Source organism: Artemia franciscana, chromosome 1, assembly GCF_032884065.1.
Source record: "Artemia franciscana chromosome 1, ASM3288406v1, whole genome shotgun sequence".
NCBI lineage: Eukaryota > Metazoa > Arthropoda > Branchiopoda > Anostraca > Artemiidae > Artemia > Artemia franciscana.
In genome coordinates, this window is record NC_088863.1 from 31,343,138 (window position 1) to 31,363,508 (window position 20,371).

The following is a 20,371-nucleotide window of genomic DNA, read 5'->3' on the forward strand; positions in this document are numbered from 1 at the left end:
TCTTACCCTTGTTTTCGAAAATATTTGAAAAAATTGTGCATAAAAGCCTTTATGATCACCTTATGAAAACGGGGATGTGAAGTGAAAACCAGTTTGGCTTTAGGAAAGGTCACTCGACGTCGGACGCCGTGCATTGTCTTTGTGATACTGTAAATAAATGCTTTGAATGTGGTGAAATCCCTTGGACTGTTTTTATCGATTTTAGAAAAATACATGTGGATTTTAGAAAAATACACATGGATACATACAGTGGATTTTAATATTTTACTCAAACGTCCACAATTCCTTGGAGTTCGTAGTAACTATTTAAAGTGGTTTCATAGTATTCTAAGTGGTAGATCTATTCAAGTTGTATAAAAAGACGTGTTTCCTTCTCCTTTTCAAGTGAGGTGTGGTGTACCTCAGGGGTCTGTTTTGGGACCACTTTTGTACCTTGTGTATGTTGATTCAATGCGTTTCTACTTACTTGAGTGTTGTATTACGAATTTTTCGGATGATACTGCTTTAACTGTGTCTAGTTGATCTGTCGATGATTAATTGTTGAAAGTAAATAGGGTATTAAAGGCATTTTTTGTATTTACAAGTTTGAGCCTTTTGTCAGTGAACGCTAATAAAACTAATTTTATGATTTAAAGGAGAGTTGGTAAGCCTCCATGTGTTGATAAAAAGATATTTTTTAACGGTAGGCCTGTGTCACAGGAGCATGAAGTGCGTTATTTGGGATTCCAGCTTGATTGTAATCTATCTTGGAAGAACCATAGTGATCTCGTTGTAGCTAAAGTTGCTAGAGATTTAGGAATTTTGCGTCGATTACAGCATGTTTTACCATTATGAGTTCTTTTATTATTATATCACACCATTGTTGTGCCTTATATTTCTTATGGTTGTGTTTCTTTGGTCTAGTAATTTCTATGCAAATTTTAAAAGATTGCAGATCCTACAAAATAAAACAGTACGTCTTCTTGGTAATTATGTAGAAAATGTGAATAATACCGCGTCATGTTTTAAGAAGTTACGAGTGCTTAACATTGGTCAGATTCAAGATTATCAAGCTGCTATTTTTGCGTATCGATGTTGCAATGATGTATGTCTTCCAGTTTGTACCAGTTTTTTTCGAGTAAATCGTTCATTCCATGTGTATGAGACTAGAGAGGCAGATAATTTTATTGTTGAGTACCGAGACACCACACGTGCAGCTTTCGGAATTAGGTATTTAGCTCCGGCTATTTGGAATGATATCCCAGCTGGCATTAGAGATGCGGAACATATTTGGTCGTTAAAAGTAAAATTGAAAAAACATTTATTGGGAGTGGGGAGATAATTTTCTTTTTATTATTATTGTTACCCTTTATTTATGTATATTCTGGTATTAAGGGGTAATTGAGTGAAAGTGGTTTTGTCCTTCTTTAATTTTTTTTTTTTAATTAGGTTGAGAATCTGAGGATTTCAGCCGTCCAACATCAGACTGTTTGAGCCTTCCCCTGGCGGTTGTGTGTATTTATAGTTTTTGTAAATTAGTAGTTAATTAAGAGTTCATTCATTCCAAACGAGACTGTCATACATACTGTCGAAACACTGTCATACATAATTTACATGGTTTTTAGTATTTTTCTAGAACCTCTTTTGAAATGCCAAGCTAAATCCGAGTGAAGTTGCCACTGGAACAGTCATACTTAACTTGCATTGTTTTTTTTAACGCTTCAGTTGCTTTATAGGGTGCTATAGAGCAATCGCTTGACTTCCTACCTATCATCATTTACACACTTTGACACGCGTACTCGAGCTACTCTAAACAATGTTTTAGCCAGTTATGTATTCCGTAGAATTTCCGCTTCCATTTTACGTTTTTATTAGTGCTCTATCGCGCAATTCAGAGCGATCCTTTACTTTTTGTATGGCCATATGGCCACCAATGGAACCGCTATATTTATAAACTATATTTTCAGAAGTTTTGATGCTTTTGTAGCGAGGCTGCTAAACTTGCGCTTTTTTAGCACTTCGGGTGCTTTATAGGTCACTATAGAGCAATCGTTTGAATTCATACCGATCACCACTGGGTTCCCCATATTTCATACTATATTGCCACATTTCTCCGAGTTTCTTAAAACGTTCCATCAGCTTTGCGCACCTTTGAGCACGCAAATACACGCTTGGGCAGACAAACTCGAGCTGCTTTTTGTAATAGTCGAACTTCGCTCCTCTAAATTATGTACTCTATATGTCTAGTACTCTAGTTTTGCCAGTATTTGTATTCCATAGAATTGGTGCTTCAATTTTGCGCTTTAAGCACTTTTTTTAGCACTCCATTGCACGCTTAAGGGCAATCCTTTTCTTTTTATTTAGCCACCATTGGAATCTCTATATCTTAAAATGTGTTGATCAAAAATTTGGTGCGTCCGTAGAGAAACTGGTAAACTTGCGTTTTTTTTAGCGCTTCCGGTGCTCATAAAGCTGCTTTCGAGCGTCAGCTCGACGTGCTTCCTGTCATCTTTGGATTCCCCGTCCTTTAATCTCTAACTCCAATAATGTTGGTGTTTTTTGCCAGAAGTACACGATTCTAGCGTTATTTTCCATTTAGCGGCCCCACTAATAGGCTTTACGAAACGTGTGGTTCAATCCCGCATTCTACAGCTATAATTAGAGAAAGGTTGAGATGGCTTGAGCACGTTCTGTGGATGAAGCATGACAGATTGTCAAAATTGTCCTTTTCAGCCAATCGTCAGGAGCTAAGCAAAAAGCAGGTTGTCCCCAGTTGGGGTGGGAGGATTTCGTAAGAAAAGATTTAAGGAAAATGGGAACTTCCTGGGAGAGTATAAAGAGGGAGGCCTTGAATAGACTGAAAATGGAAGAGGAGCGTGCGTAGCTCTGTTGGCCTCAGGAAGCGTGGTCCTGCAGTAAGTGGAGTAGTAGTAGAACTATTTGTGCGTGAAAATTGGAAATTATTACATAAATGTAATAATTAACACAATTTAGCTATATACTATGGTTTTTAAGGAAAGGGGGAACGCAAGTCCGCCCCCAACCATCCTTGCTCCCTCCTTTTCTGTGCACTAAATTTTGCATTTACTAATTTTTTAACATTAAGAGGTAAGACAGAGAGGTTACCGACTTTCACAAAATAACATACATCGGCGCATGCCAATCGTGACGAAACTGTGCAACACGTGGCAAATATGTTCTTCGCGTGCAAATATGGTCTACGCGTGTGCCCCACACGGGGCACACGTGGGGTTCCAAGATGTTCACGATATGCCCAGCAAAAACGTAAAAATCTAGTATTTTAGATGCAGCAATACTTTTGTTCAGAAGTCCTGACTCACTCTCTCTTTCACCTCATACAAAAAAGCCGTCTCCGGTTTTGTGCACAATCTCCTCCGCCAACACAAATTATCTTTCTGGGCTCAGGAAAAAAATGGTTGATTATCGTGTATGTATATAATACATGGTGCATTTAAGCGCGAAGCTGAATGACATATCTCATTGGAATTACAAGTGATTTTGTTCAAACCGTATAAGAAAATTGCCGGATGTTCTCTTGCTATATTTATAAACTTTCCAATTGAAAATCTATTTTCTGTTCCACAGGAAGTATCTTAGCATAATTTACAAAGGTGGAAAAGAGTCTAACCAGAGGAATCCAAAAACTTACAAAACACATATAATCTTCCCTACAATCCTATCGAATAGTTCGTGGTAACGAGCTGTAAATAAGGTGTGACGCGGCTCAATAGTAAGCAAAACTCTAAAAACGAATGTTTTGGTGTCAATATATGCATCAAAAGGATCGGATTTGTTGCTGATTCAAAATATATAAAGCTTTTCAAGTTTCATGTTACACATCAAAAGCTACGAGCCAGAGAAAATTTTGCCCAATTATTGAAAAAGGGCAGAAACACCCACAAAACGTCAAGAGCTCTTAATGAAAAATACACTGTCAAACTCAAAGTATCAGAGAACCCTACTATAGAGGTTTCAAGCTCCTATGTACAAAGTGTGGAATTCTGAATTTTTTTGCCAGAAGAAAGATCACGGATGCGTGTTTGTTGTTTTTTTTTTCTCAAGGGGTGATCGTATCGAACCTGTGATTCTAGAAGTTCAGAAGAGGGTTCATTTGACCGAAAATCGAAAGTTCCAGTGACCTTTTTATAAGTAATCTAAAATATTGAAAGGCATCTATCCTCCTCCGACGCCCTTTTTATCCCCAAAGTGGTTCAGTCAAAATTTTCAGATAGTCGTTTCTTTCAGCGTAGTTCAGACGTTCAAAAAATTAAGCCTTTGGGGATAACTTAATCCCCCACAGCCCCTGGGGAAAGGGCTGTAAGTTATGAAGCTTACCCATTGTTTACGTATATTATTCGTTTTTGGCAAATATACAGACATTACTTTGCTGGAAGGAGGGGTTCTGCTTGGAGGGATTTGCTACAGTTAGAATTTTCCGTCGGGAGGGAGATTTTCGGGGATGAATATTCCAGGGGAAATTTTACCCTGGGGGCATTTGCTGGAATTACTTTGTGAAATTATTATCATTTTTCTTACTTTGTCTTTGCCAACTAAAAATAACATATGGAGATGTTCCGCGGGAAATTTTCAGTGGGGTTGGGATTGTCTGGAGGGATTCCTAATGGGAAGGAGGACTTTCCGCAGGAGCAACTTTCCACTAGGGGTGGATGATTTCTGGGGAAAATTTTTCAAGGAAAGGGATATCCGACATGATTTGAAAAATAATCAGAAATTAAAGTCCTTTTGGAATGAAAGTATGCAAAGGAAAATTTTTCAGGCGGAATCATCCACCAAGCATTTCCCTGGGAGATTTTTAGGGGGAGGAATTTTAATATGAGGAGTTTTCTTGAGGGGGAATTTTCCATGAAATGAAAATGGATTTCTTGGCATTATTCGAAAAACGATCAGAAATAAAATAAAATAAAAGTTGTCTCAGCTGAAAGTAAGGAGCAACATTAAAACTTAAAACAAACAGAAATTTATGGGGGGTGACCCCTCCTTAATACATCTCTCCTTATGACAAAATTTGACTTTTTGTCCCAATTTTCTAAGAACGACTCCTGAAACACCGTTTAGTTAGAATAAGAAACTTTTTAGAAAGTTCTAAAATACTATAGCGTAAAGAGCGAGGTATTAAGGAGAGGGAAGCCCCCCCCCTCATATACGGATAATTTCCGTTCTTTTTAGGTCTCAACTTTGCTGTTTTCTTTTAGTTGACAAAACTTGTTTCTTTTTTTTTTTAATTCAATCATACAAAGCAAGAAAACTGAGCGTACTAAACCTTGAAACTTTGCAAGTCAATCACAATAAGATATGTTTTACTGCATTTATATGCAATTCTGAGCTAAAATAAAAATTTAATATTTGAGAAAAATTTCAGTTCATAAGACATAGATTTCGTGTGATTTGGAATAATCCTTTTCTCACACTAGGGAGGCTGCCGTTTGTGTCACAATTCTACACAATTTTTAGTTGGGTCTTAACTCTTTTGTTCTATAGAAAACAATAAGTTGCCAATATATATTTGCAGAAGCTTGGAATAAAAATTAATAAAATTACTTGATGAAAACTTAATGCACAAATTGGGAGATGAAGAGAAAAGTTTTTCCTCTTTAATGTGGAGAAATATACGGAAGATTAATTTTATAGATGAGATGCACCCAAGGAGAACTTGTGTAGATTGGGATTTCTTTGAGCAGGGAGGTGAGGAACTGCATGAATGGGGTTTACTTTCGCACATAGAATGTCCACTGGGATTACATGTGGTATGATGAAGCAGAGCAATCTTATAGCCTAGCAGAAAATAGTTTCCACTTTTGAATCCCTAAATCTAATGCAGTTCAATACGCATGGCTGGCACATACGCAGGGGGGAGGGCCTTCGGGCTCCCTCCCCCTCGAAATTTTGTGAAATTTTTAATTTCCCCATGGTTTCTTGGGATTTCTGGCAAAAGTACGAAATTTATTAGGAATCTAGATGCATGTGTGAAGCCAATTTTTGGGATTTTACAGCATGCAATTATCCGGTCAAGTCACTGCCCAATTATTAACCCATTTTCTGTCTAACTTTTTAGCCTCTTTCAAGTAATTAAATAAAGAAAACAAGTTTTTTTAAATGAAAGTAAGGAGCGACATTAAAACTTAAAACGAACAGAAATTACTTCGTATATGAAAGGGGCTGCTTCCTCCTCAACGCCTCGCTCTTTACGCTAAAGTTTGACCCTTTCTCTCAACTCTTCGTTTTAAAACAGTAAAAAACTTTAGCGTAAAGAGGGGGGCGTTGAGGAGGAAGCAGCCTCTTTCATATACGAAGTAATTTCTGTTCGTTTTAAGGTTTAATGTCGCTCCTTACTTTGATTTAAAAAAACTTGTTTTTTTATTTAAGTTCTGAACGTTTTTGAATTAATGCATGTTTGATTTTGGCTCTCCGTACATAAATTATTATAATGAAATTTGCATATTAATTCTTTTTTTGGCTAAATGGTTTTCTCTTATTTTTGATCAGACGATTTTGAGAAATAAGAGGTGGGGAAGGAGGCCTTGTTGCCCTCCAATTTTTCGATTACTTAAAAAGGCAACTAGAACTTTTAATTTTTAACGAACGTTTTTATTAGTAAAAAATATACATAACTTAAGAATTAACTTACGTAATAAACTTTTATATTCTTATATTTTTGATTATATATATGAGGGGGTTTATCCCTTCGTTAATACCTCGCTCTTCACACTAAATCTTAAGTTTTGTCCCAATTCTTTAAGAATGACCCCTGAATCAGAAAGGCCATAGAATAAATAGTTGAAATTACTAAAAATACTTTAGCATAAAGAGCGAAGTATTTCTCTCCTCCTAAATACCTCGCTCTTTATGCTAATGTATTTTTAGAACCCCTCATATGTGTAATAATCTCTGTTCGTTTTAAGTTTTAATGCTTCTCCTTACTTTCAATTGAAAAAAAAATTTCATGTTTATATTTTCATTTTTATGGCACTTGGTATTAACCAAGTGACATATAGCAATCGCCAATTCTGTCGGTCTGTCTGTCTGTCTGTCGGTCCTGTCGGTCCCGATTTTGCTACTTTAGGCACTTCCAGGTAAGCTAGGACGATGAAATTTGGCAAGCGTATCAGGGACCGGACCATATTAAATTAGAAATAGTCTTTTTCCCGATTTGACCATCTGGGGGGGAGTGGGGGCCGGTTAATTCGCAAAAAAAAAGAAAAAATGAAGTATTTTTAACTTATGAGCGGGTAATTGGATCTTAATGAAATTTGATGTTTGGAATAATTTTGTGTCTCAGAGGTCTTATTTTAAATCCCGACCGGATCTGATGACATTGGGGGGAGTTGGAGGGGGGAAACCTAAAGTCCCGGTTTTGCTACTTTAGGCACTTCCAGGTAAGCTAGGACGATGAAATTTGGCAAGCGTATCAGGGACCGGACCAGATTAAATTAGAAATAGTCGTTTTTCCGATTTGACAATCTGGGGGGGGGGGGAGTGGGGGGCCGGTTAATTCGGAAGAAGTAGAAAAAATGAAGTATTTTTAACTTATGAGCGGGTGATTGGATCTTAATGAAATTTATGTTTGGAATGATATTGTGTCTCAGAGCTCTTATTTTAAATCCCGACCGGATTTGATGACACTGGGGGGAGTTGGAGGGAGGAAACCTAAAATCTTGGAAAACACAGAGTGGAGGGATCGGGATGAAACTTGATGGGAAAAATAAGCGCAAGTCCCAGATACATGATTGACATAATCGGGACTGATTCGCTCTCTTTGGGGTAGTTGGGGGGGGGGAGTAATTCTTAAAAATTAGAAAAAATGAGGTATGTTCAACGTACGAACGGATGATCAGATCTCAATGAAATTTGATGTTTAGAAGGATATCGTGTCTTAGAGCTCTTATTTTAAATCCCGACCGGATCTGGTGACGGGGGCGGGGAGTTGGGAGGGGGAAACCTAAAACTTGGAAAACACTTAGAGTGGAGGGATCGGGATGAAACATGGTGGGAAAAATAAACACAAGTCCTAGATAGATGATTGACATAAACGGAACGGATCCGCTCTCTTTGGGGTAGTTGGGAGGGGGGGGGGGTATTTCTGAAAAAAAAAAAAAAATGAGGTATTTTTAAGTTACGAACGAAGGAGTAATCGGATCTTCATGAAACTTCATATTTAGAAGGACCTCGTAACTCAGATATCTTATTTTAAATCTCAACCGGATCAAGCGTAATTGGGGGGGGGGGGGCAGTTGGGGGGACCAGAAATCTTAGAAAATACTTAAAGCGGTGAGATCAGGATGAAACTAGATGGGAAGAATAGAAACCTGTCTAAGATACGTGACTGACATGACTGGACCGGATCTGCTCTCTTTGGTGGAATTGGGGGGGGGGGAGTAATTTTGAAAATTGAGGTATTTATAACTTACGAAAGGGTGACCAGATCTTAATGAAATTTGATATTTAGAAGGATCTTGTGCTTTAAAGTTCTAATTTCAAATTCCGACCAGATCCTGTGATATTTGGGGGAGTTGGAGGGGGAAACCGGAATTCTTGGAAAACATGAAAATTGGGGTATTTTTATCTTAAGAATAGATGATCGGATTGTAATGAAATTTGATTTTTAGAAGGAATTCATGTCTCAGAGCTCTTATTTAAAATCCCGACCAGATCTTTTGACATTGGGGGGAGTTGGAGGGGGAAATCTTGGAAAAACACTTGGAGTGGAGGAATCGGGATGAAGCTTGGTGGATAGAATAAACAAATGTCCTTGATACGTGATTGACAGAATCGTACTGGATTCGCTCTCTTTGGGGGAGGTGGGGGGAGGGGTTTAGTGATTTGGCGAGTTCGGTGCTTCTGGACGTGCTAGGGCGATGAAAATTGGTAGGCCTGTCAGGGAGCTGCAAAATTTGACTTGATAAAGTCCTTTTCCCAGATTCGACCATCTGGGGGGCAAAAGGGAGAGGAAAAATTAGAAAAAATTAGGTATTTATAACTTACGAGTGGGTGATCGGATCTTAATGAATTTTGATATTTAGAAGGACTTTGTGACTCAGAGCTCTTATTTTAAATCTTGACCGGCATAGAATTTTGTTAGAGCTCATACCATATGACCTCTTGGCTCTTCTCGCCTCGTCACAAGTGCCATATGAGCTCTTAGCTCTTGTTTTTAATAGTAATGCTAGAAAATCCTGCGCCCTTTTCATTGAATTTCTCTTCCCCCATGCAATATTCCTCCAAGGAAATATCCTCCCACACAGCCCCTCCCCTCAACGCCGCACCCAAACCAAAAAAAATCCCCCTGAAAACGTCGGTACACTTCCTAATAACCATTACTGTATGTAAACATTGGTCAAAGTTTTTAACTTGCAGCCCCTCCCCCAGGGACTGTGGGGGGGGGGGGTAAGTCATCCCCAAGGACATAGTTCTTATGGTTTTCGACTATGCGGAACAAAATGGCTATTTCAACATTTTGATCCGTTGACTTTGGGAAAAAATGAGCGTGGGAGGGGGCCTAGGTGCCCTCCAATTTTTTTGGTCACTTAAGAAGGGCAATAGAACTTTTCATTTCCGTATGAGCCCTCTTGCATGACTCTAGGACCACTTGGTCGATACGATGACCCCTTGGGAAAAAAAAAACAACAAAAAAACAGACAAACAAACAAACACGCACCCGTGATTTGTCTTCTGGCAAAATATACGAAATCCCACATTTTTGTAGGACCTTGAAATTTTTTCTATAGGGTTCTCTGATACGCTGAATGCGATGGTGTGATTTTCGTTAAGATCCATTACTTTTAGGAGGTGTTTCCCCCTATTTTCCAAAATAAGGCAAATTTTTCTCAGGCTTGTAACTTTTGATGACAAAGACTAAATTTTATGAAATTTATATATTTAAAATCAACATAAAAATACGATTCTTTTGATGTATCTATTAGTATCAAAATTCCCGTTTTCTAGAGTTTCGTTTACTATTGAGCCGGGTCGCTCCTTTCTACAGTTCGTTACCACGAACTGTTTGATTAGCGATTGTACTGTTTTTTTTTTCGTAAAGAGAGTTTGCTTTCCACAGCAAAATAGAATTATCCTTGACATTAGGGCATTTATCCCCCCTTTTCAGGATAAAGTACAGTTTTTAATGGATCAATTTAGGAAACTATCATTTTTCATTAAAGTCGACGTTTTCACAATAGAAGAACTGCCCCCCACAGCACTCATATTGCACTGTTAATCCTAAAATTTCCCTTTCAGTGGGATATAATAGGTTATCACTGGTTCTAAATCGCTATGAACATAACCTGAGCCTAATACGTACTTTTGAGGCTTCAGTCTTCTTTCCCCCATCCGCTACAATACTACAGATTAAAGTTAATCTGTATTTTCCAATATATATGTTTTTTGCATTTATTTAGTTACTAAATAAAAAAAAGTGCTACTTTATATCTGCTGTTCCGAAGGTTTTGGACCCCCCCCGAAAACAATTCCTGCGTACGTGCCTGAAGTATAGCCAGAGTTTTCTCTCGCTTAAAGAGACTATTCAGTATAACCAAAATTACCCCTCTCAGGAGTTTAGGCAGCAGGGTTCTCCAAATCAAGAAAACATGGGGGGGGGGGGTACTATTATATTTAAACAATCCAAATAGCAACCACCCAAACAACTATAACTCCTGATGGCAAAATTCATGATTATTACTTTCTAACTAGTTTTGTTGGAAGTAACTCCTCATTTTAATTGCTCACCTTGCGATGCCTTTTCCAATTTACCTTGTTCAGTGATATTTTTTTTCTATTTACCTTTGATTTATATTTCAGAAGTTAAGTCTTGGCAGCTATTACAGTAATTCACCCCTTATTGACGACAAGGATTCACCTTTTTTGGCGGGCTTCACAAGCAATTCACAGTTATATATATATATATCAGTGGATTTTTCTAGGGGGAGGAGGGGCTATTTAAAGCAACCAAAAAACTTTTTCGGCTTTCTCAGGAAAACGTGATATTGAGCCAACGTCTGGGGTAGAACATTTTCAAGCTTAAAGCATGCCTGCACTCATGTGGTTCATGGATTCTTCCAGGGAGCTTTTGATCTGAAAACACGATTTTTGAGGATTAAACCACCAAGAAATTGCCTGCTTCCCCTGAGCCTTAGTCCTGTGTGCACCAATGACTTTAAGTGCTAACTTCATAAATAAAATTCACCAAGTCATATATTCTGGCTTTTTGTAATACATTTTTTGTTTTCATTTGAAATTTATCGGTTTCAGGCGGATATCCAGCAACCTCTAAGGATCAAGCATCAGCAACAGACTACACAATTCTTAAAGACTGCAAGACAGCATTACCTACCAATAGCAATCTCAATTACCTCTATGAAAAACAGAGGTTACAGCAGGGTCAGGAAGTACTTGCCACTAATGGATATACGGCTGAAATTACTGATAACACCATCACTTACGAATTATACGATGTATCCGCTAGTTGTCACGTAAGTAATTAATATTTGAAGAGCTACTTATTAAAGGCCCATTCATACGGAGATTTTAGTATCATTGAGCTGTACTTAGGACGATTAATTGAAATGGTAAAACTGCACTGGGTCGGTTATATGGTGGTAGTAGCGGGATAGAACTTGGATGGTAACCTGTATGCTCCTATATATAATTTTGTATATGAAGTACATTGCATATTTAATTAAAATATCTATTACAGAATCTCATCATGATTGGAGCTCTAAAATAGGATCGGAAACTGAACCAAGAAACATTTTGATATTGTGCCATTCTTGATTAAAATATTATAGCTATTCCTAATTGGAAATGATTATATTTATAACTATATAAATGTATTTATACCATGTTTATAATATAATAACTATATTATTTCCTTGTCGGCCGACTGTCTAGGGCCAAATCAGAAGCAGGTCGTTCGTGATTGGGGTGGGAGGATGTCATAAAGAAAGATTTAAGGAAAGTAGGAACTTCTTTGGAGGGTATAAAGAGAGAGACTTTAAATAGGTTGGGATGGAGGAGAAACGTGCGTGGCTGGGTTATCCTCATTGGGCTTGGTGCTGCAGTAAGTTGAGTAGTAGAAGTAGTAGTAGTTAGCTTAATGCGTCGCAAAAATGCCTCTTTTGGCGACATTTCTGGTGGGAAAAGTATGGGAAGCCTAAAAGTGTGTCACTCTAAAATATCTGTGGCCAAAAACTCCTAATTGGAAGGTGACAATTCCCGCTCTAGAACACTCCCTCTCCAAGTCCCCTTGGTAAATAAAAGCTAAAAAATCTTTTAGATAGGATTCAAGAGTAATAAAGGCTATTTGTTTTTATCTTCACAGTATAAGCTAATTATGAAAATAATTCTTTCGGAATTTCGAAAAAAAGCTAAGAACGCTGTTTTTTTTTCTCCTTTTATTGTTCCAGCAGTGCTGGGGGCATGGGAACATCATAGTTAACTGTTTCAGAGCTGATTTGAAAGCTAATGCTTATATCTACACGCATTTTATAAATTCTTGTTGGTAAAGCGCCCTATAGCACTAAAAATGGCTCTTTTAGGGTGATGAACAACAATCAAGTTTGTTCATTTCTGGTGCTGAAGGTTTACGCGTCCGACACCAACGCTGTTCAAATTAGGTTAATTTTCTTTTTTATAATTTTACCTTTGGTGTTTCTGAAGAAAATATGTTCGTCACTGTAGTACCGTCGGCCTGCAGTTCAGTAAAAAGCAAACAGGGGTTTTTATACCAGATATTTTAGACAAAAGTTTTCAAAACTGTCTAATGAGACCTACCTGGCAGATCACTTTATAAACTTTTCTTGCAGCAGAAATTTTTCTAAGTCCACGAAACTTAGTTTTTACCTCATAGAACAACTGAGTGTTCCTAGTCTAGGAAATATATTCGATTAAAATTTCAGGTCGATAAAGAAAAAAAGAATTTCTTCTTCAGAGATGGGACCTGAAAATGTTTGAGCTTTATGGCCATTCTCGCTTATCCATGCTACCGCTTCCTCCTTTTTTTACAAAGTGGACAGAGTCAACTTAAATGTGGGGCCAACCTGCGAATATTATGCCATTCTATTTGCTACTCAATGTTCTTTCATTAGGAGATTCTTCTCTGATCCAGCTGAAATTTGAATTCTCTTTGAAAAACATAGATTTCATCTGGGGAGACGGCGTAGGATAAAAACCATGATATACCAAAACTGAAAACTGAAAACTGAAAACTACCGAACCCTTGTTGCATTTTCGGTTAAATGTCTGAGACATAAATTCTTTTATTTTTTTTTTATTACTAGGGATGAATACTGTAATTCCTCTAGATTCCACCTTATTAGAGGCTGCACTGTATTATCATTTCAACATAGCTGGATATTTTCATACAACATGATGTTTTCCCATAATATAGAGTTTAAAAAAACCAACACTTTACGGAAAACGGAAAACCAATACAAAAAAACAGGGCGTTTTTAGGAGTAGTAAAGTCCTTAAATAGTGTGCAGAAAATAAAAACTAATTTATGAAGCCATCAATAACCTTTCTCCATCCATGATATCGGCAACTTCTAGCAGATCACCAGACGCATCATCAATAGCTACTTTTAACCGATAAATTCAGCGATCTCCAAATATCAAAAAGAAACTCCAAAAATCACGAACGCACATGCATCCGAAGAACGCATGAATTCAGGTGTGCAGCAGCAACACCCAAATAACATGATAAATAAACACACAACCCTTCTAATTCGTAAAAGTTGGCTAGAAGTAAGAGCTTGAGCATAAAAGGTCTTTTCCTTTATTAGAACGCCTGAGGAAAAGGGATGAGGGAATGTCTGATCGGAGGGGATGTTCCGAGTCTAAGTGTCAGGTGTGGGGGTCTTTCCAATCATTCCTAAAGATTTTTAAGACAAAAGATACCCAATCAAGAGCATTTACATAAATATTTACGCATTTTGGTGTAGGAAATGTACAGTTTTAGAAACATCCTCATGTCAAAAGAAAGTAGTCTATACAAGCTATAAGACAAACTGTATTTTCGTTACTATTTAGAACATAAAAAGGTTGCTCTGTGAAGGCTTGTGTCAACTAACTTTTGACATGCGGTACTTTCTTTTGGTATGATTTAATATTCTTGAAATCGAAACTAACATTCTCTACTGAAGGGGAAATAGACCGTTCATTATCACCATATGAGGATCAGGTGTAAAAACCAAAGACCCCGACGAATTCCCAAGAATTGATACTTGATGCTATATTTTCTTCATTATAAATGGTCTTGACATGTTTATGACTATATAGATGTTTTGGATGTAAAAGGGTACCATGGTTGACAATCAATAGCCTAGCTTTGAAAATCATGCTTGTACACGATCAAACTTGTTCGTCTTTAACCGGAGAGAGCATGTCGTTTATCTTATTTGAAATCACTTCAAATCATGATTGCAGCGGTACCTGCAACCTAGTAAAGAGCGAACCACAGCCCACAATAAACAAAAGTTAAAACTGCGTTTTGAAAAAAACTGCCTCAAAAAAGAAAAACAAAATTTTACACTAACACAGGAGTAACTATTATCTCAGTTTGTCTTAAAAGTAAAAGTTTATTACGAAAAGAAATTTATGGTGATAAAAAAAAAAAAAAAAACCTAAATCTCTCGAAAATGGTGTCAAATCAAAATTAAAAGTGTACCATTGGAATCAGCATGTTCTAAAAGCTTGTACTGGGAAATTATAGTAACCCTCCAGAAAATCACTTCCTTTGCATCGGTAGCACTGATCTGTCTCCGTTTTTTTTTTTTTTTTTTTTCAGTAGGTCCATTGGGCTACCAGAACATCATAGAGAGATGCTTAAAGGGTCATTAGAAAGCTATTTCTTATATCCATGTGATTTGTATAAATTTGGCTATCTGCAGGTGCCATATGGCACTAAAATAGTGTTATTCTCAAGGGTTGGTACTAGTAGGCTACCAAAACACCGTAGATGGATTTTTTACAGCTTATATAATACTAGTTGTTGGTGGGGCGCTTCGCCCCCCCCCCCCAAGCCCCCCCGCGCGCGTAAGTCGTTACGCGCCATATTTGTTACGTGCCATTGTAGTTGTGTCTCTGTGTCCCCCCTGTGAATATAGATAGCTATATATATATATATATATGTTTTTAACTGCGTAAAACTTGCCAATATACAACATTCTTCGCTGTCCCATTGTCTGTGCATATAAATAGATTGTCAGGTTTACCGACTCTTGAACATGCAACATATATTTGTCCATGGGAAAACAATCCGTATTCAGATCTATACTGCATTTTTCTAATGATTGCCCTTGGGCTTTGTTGATGGTAATTGCTAATCGAATATTCCCTGTGTCCCCGTCGTCATTTATATATCCCCCATGTGCCCTTCCGGCGTCCCCGTTGTAGTTGTGTCCCTGTGTCCCGGTCGTCATTTATATTCCCTGTGTCCCGGTCGTCATTTGTGTCCCAGTGTCTCGGTCTGTAATTTCTCTTTGAGTGTCCCGGTCGTCATTTATATTCCCTGTGTCTCGCTTGTCATTTGTGTCCCGGTGTCCCGGTCGTCATTTATATTCCTTGTGTCCCGGTGTCCCGGTCTGTAACATACGACAATAGATCAATTGTGTTGTAACTTTGTTCACGATCCCATTCTACACATGTAGAAATAGAAGCAGTACGATTAGGTGAAGGCATTCCCAAATGCTTGAGAAGTTTGTTTGCAATAGATAAGCACAAATCTTCAATCATAACTAAAGTGCAGTTATAAATTTCGCTTGTAAAGTCCAAGGTCATATCTGACCTTTCTAGCCGTATTCGGTAGAGTATATTCTCGGCCATTTGCGATTTGTATTTCTCCATAACTCTGTAGGAGATGAAGGAGAGCAACTTTTGCCGGAAGACACGGGCCGTAAACGTCGTTTTTTTTTTATCATCGGTATCACTTTCAAGCTGTTTGGTTTGTTTTACCTTGACTTGTCTTTCGTCACTATGAAATACATATCACTGAACCTTTGTTTTCTTAACTAAAATCTGGTAGGCATTGATGACATTATCCAAGTCAAAATCCCAAACCCAATCATCATCGCTATCATTTTCAGTTTTGATACGTTTTGACTCTCGCTGTCAAGGTTGTTTCAGGTTGCTCTTGTGATTCCTCGGCATGCTTTCTTCTCATACTTTCAAACAATTCGTGGTAACGAACTGTAGTAAGGAGCGACCCGGCTCAATAGTAACCAAAACTCTAAAAAATTGAATTTTGATATCAATAGCTACATCAAAAGAATCGTATTTTAATGCTGATTTTAAATATATAAGTTCCATCAAGTTGAGTCTTACCAATCAAAAGTTATCAGCCTGAGAAAATTTCCCTTATTTAGGAAAATAGGGGGAAACACCCCCTAAAAGTCGTAGGATCTTAACGAAAATGACACCATCAGATTCAACGTATCAGAGAACCCTACTATAGACGTTTCAAGCTCCTATCTACAAAAATGTGAAATTTTGTAGTTTTTGCCAGAAGACAGATCATGGATGCGTGTTTATTTGTTTTTTTTTTCTTTTCCCCAGGGGTCATCGTATCGACACCATCCCCCTGAATACGATGATGACCATCGTCGATACGATGGTCATCGTATCGACCAAGTGGTCCTAGAATGTCGCAAGAGGGCTCATTCTAACGGAAATGAAAAGTTCTAGTGCCCTTTTTAAGCGACCAAAAAAATTGGAGGGTATCTAAGCCCCCTCCCACGCTCATTTTTTCCCAAAGTCAACGGATCAAAATTTTGAGATAGCCATTTTGTTCAGCATAGTCGAAAACCATAATAACTACGTCTTTGGGGATGACTTACTCCCCCAGAATCCCTGGGGGAGGGGCTGCAAGTTACAAACTTTGACCAGTGTTTACATATAGTAATGGTTATTGGTAAGTGTACAGACGTTTTCAGGGGGATTTTATTTTGTTTGGGGGTGGGGCTGAGGAGAGGGGGCTAAGTTGGAGGATCTTTCCTTGGAGGAATCTGTCATGGGGGAAGAAAAATTCAATGACAAGGGCGCAGGATTCTCTAGCATTACTATAAGAAAACAATGAAAAATAAAAATGAAAACGTTTTTTTCAAATGAAAGGAAGAAGTAGCATTGAAACTTAAGCGAACAGAGATTATTACGTATATGAGGGGTACTAAAAATACTTTAGCATAAAGAGAGAGGTATTTAGGAGAAGATAAATACCTTGCTCTTTATGCTAAAGTATTTTTAGTAATTTCAACTATTTATTCTACGGCCTTTCTGATTCAGGGGTCATTCTTAAAGAATTGGGACAAAACTTACGATTTAGTTTAAAGAGCGAGGTATTAACGAGGGTACAAACCCCCTCGTATACATAATAAAAATATAAGGTTATGAAAGTTTGTTACGTAAGTTAATTCTTAAGTTACGTATATTTTTTACTAATAAAAACGTTCGTTAAAAATTAAAAGTTCTAGTTGCCTTTTTAAGTAACCGAAAAATTGGAGGGCAACTAGGCCTCCTTCTCCACCCTTTATTTCTCAAAATCGTCTGATCAAAACTAAGAGAAAGCCATTTAGCCAAAAAAAGAATTAATATACAAATTTAATTTTAATAATTTATGTGCGGAGAGCCAAACCAAACATGCATTAATTCAAAAACGTTCGGAAATTAAATAAAAAAAACTAATTTTTTTAGCTGAAAGTAAGGAGTGACATTAAAACTTAAAACGAACAGAAATTACTCCGTATATGAAATGAGTTGTCCCCTCCGCAATCCCTCGCTCTTTACGCTAAAGTTTGACTCTTTGCCACAATTCTACTTTTTAAAACAATTAAAAGCTTTAGCGTAAAGAGCGAGGGATTGCGGAGTGGACAACTCATTTCATATACGGAGTAATTTCTGTTCGTTTTAAGTTTTAATGTCGCTCTTTACTTTCAGCTAAAAAAATTAGTTTTTATTTATTTAATCTCTATTAGCCGCAAGCCTGTTTTCACGCTGTTGTTGTGATTCCTTGGCACACTTTCTTTCCTTACTTTCTCTATTAGCCCTAAGCCTTTTGGCATTAGCTCTTTGAGCAGCTTCCTCGGCTGTTTCTTCTTAATGGCGTCATAGACAGTCGACAAACATGACGTCAGCCGACAAACAAACATAACGTCAGTCGACAGTCGACAAACATGGCTTCAGTATACAAACAACTTATTTATATATATATATATAGATATATTCTTATAAATTACACCATCTGCAAGTTTCAAATGACACTAAAAACGGCATTTTTGGTGCCATGTCTCAAGTGGAAAAGCTGGGGCTATTGGGCTAGCAGAAATTACAAAAGTGATGTTTATTGGCTCATTTGAAAGCTATTGCTCATATCTACGTGCTTTTTTGATCAATTCTACCATTCGTAAGTGCGATATAACACTGAAAACAATACTTTTGGTGCCACTTCTTAAGTGGAAAAGCTCTGAAGTACCAAACGAGTATTATTGTAATAGTCATGTTACGGAACCCTTAACTGGAGTGTTACAAGAACCCTTCCATTACATCCCCCTCCCAGCTCCTTTAGTAAGTTTCATAAATCGTCTGCTCATCAGTAGCTACTGAAACATTAGCAGGCTACCACACCATCGTAGATAGGTGTTTAACGGCTCAATTTAAAGCTATTGCTTATGTTTACTAGGTTTTTACAAATTCTACCATCTATTAGATTTCATAGATTTCAATGTTAACTAGTTTCTGGAGAGAATTTGCAATGAACTCATTGTCATGGTTGAAGCATAGTAACACAGCCCATAGTAACTCAAAGTTAAAAAACTTCGGTCTTTTTTCCTCTTTTTTAGAGGCATGGTCGGTTACTAGAACATTATAAAGAGATGGTTAAGAGCTCATTCAAAAGCTATTTCTCGTATGTGCGTGATGTATATAAATTCTGCCATCTGGAAGTGCAATATGGCACGAAAAAGGCATTTTCTATGCCGTTTCTCAAAGGGTAAGGCTATTGGGCTACCACAACGTCTTTTATACATTTTGGGCAGCTTATATAAAAAATATTCCGCATATCTACGTTCTTTCTGTAGATTCTACCATCTACAAATTCTAAATGGCGCTTAAAGTGGCATTTTTAGGTGTCATGTCTCAAGTGGAAAAGCTGGGGCCAGTACGCTAGCAGAACTTTTAAGAGTGATGTTTAATAGCTCATTTGAAAAGTAGGATGTAGTTGCGATTTATAGCAGGAACAATATTGGCTTAAGCTGAAGAAACTACAGTGAACCTGATAAATTCCTAGTCACAGATGACTAGGGAATTCAACTGTTTCATTCTACATACTTTGTAGAATGACGCCATAAACGTTATTCTCCTAGCAAATAGAGCCACAAAAACTACAAGGACGGCCTGCCTGAACAAAACAGTTCGTTTGCACGATGTAACTATGAATCTCAATAGAAAGCTTAACACCTTGTTGCCCATTCAGTGCTCAATATAAACTTTTGAAATTTATTTTCAAATTAAGGTATAGTTAATTTTCCAAAGGGATGTGCCTAATCAATAGAATAACTGCGGGCACCTTAATGTAAAAAAAAGAATTTCTTAAAATGTGAAGGGTTTAGTTGCCGAAATTTGAGAAATGATCTTTAAATGACCTTCGAAATTTGACTTGAATCCTACTCCTCTTCTGTACTTCTTACTGTAAAGCTACTTTTAAACGATTAGCGAAACTTAATCTGGGTTTACCCATTCAGAATAAAATCTCTGACGTGATAAACCCTTTGTCTCGTAGTAGCATATATGAGTTCCCCTAACAAACAAATACAAAGCAGAAACAATAGGGAAAATCTTTCCAACACAGTGGAAATCAGCTCTGTGAATATTTCGGCCCTATGTCCAAGGGCTGTCTTCAGCACAATACGAGAACAAGAGAGAAAATATGTATATATAAATAAACTTACATTAAAATGTGAGAAGTGAAACTAAAAAATGTTATTTAAAACTTTTTTTTTAAAAACAGCCCTATCATCCTTACTTCAACAATGTTCAACCAGGACTGACAAAAAGAATGAAGTGAGAATATAAACTCATTCAAACTAAAGAGAACAAAGTGATTAAAGCAGAATCAAAGGAGTTGGTGGAACTATTTGAAGTTAATGCCTTGTCTATGTATTTAAATGCTGTTGTAACTGTTTTTCTAGATTTTGATGGGTCCTGCCGACATAGTAATTTCCACAATCACAGGGTATTTGATAGACCCCTCTTTGGCGAGTAACAAGGGTCTTATCTTTACCAGAATTTAAGAAATTAATGATTTTAAAATTATTAGTAAAAACTACGTAGAGATTCTTTTTGCGCAAATATTTTTTAATTTTGTTGTGATC

General features: G+C 37.3%; 1 protein-coding gene across 1 annotated transcript in view; it reads left to right on the forward strand.

Annotated features, from left to right (window-relative positions):
- Nucleotides 1–20,371, forward strand: part of LOC136028548 (uncharacterized) — a gene marked incomplete in the record, with an annotated part of 245,638 nt that overhangs the window by 40,837 nt on the left and 184,430 nt on the right. The window contains 1 exon segment of the mRNA XM_065706396.1: nt 11,263–11,483. Coding sequence (XP_065562468.1) covers nt 11,263–11,483 — 221 coding nt within the window.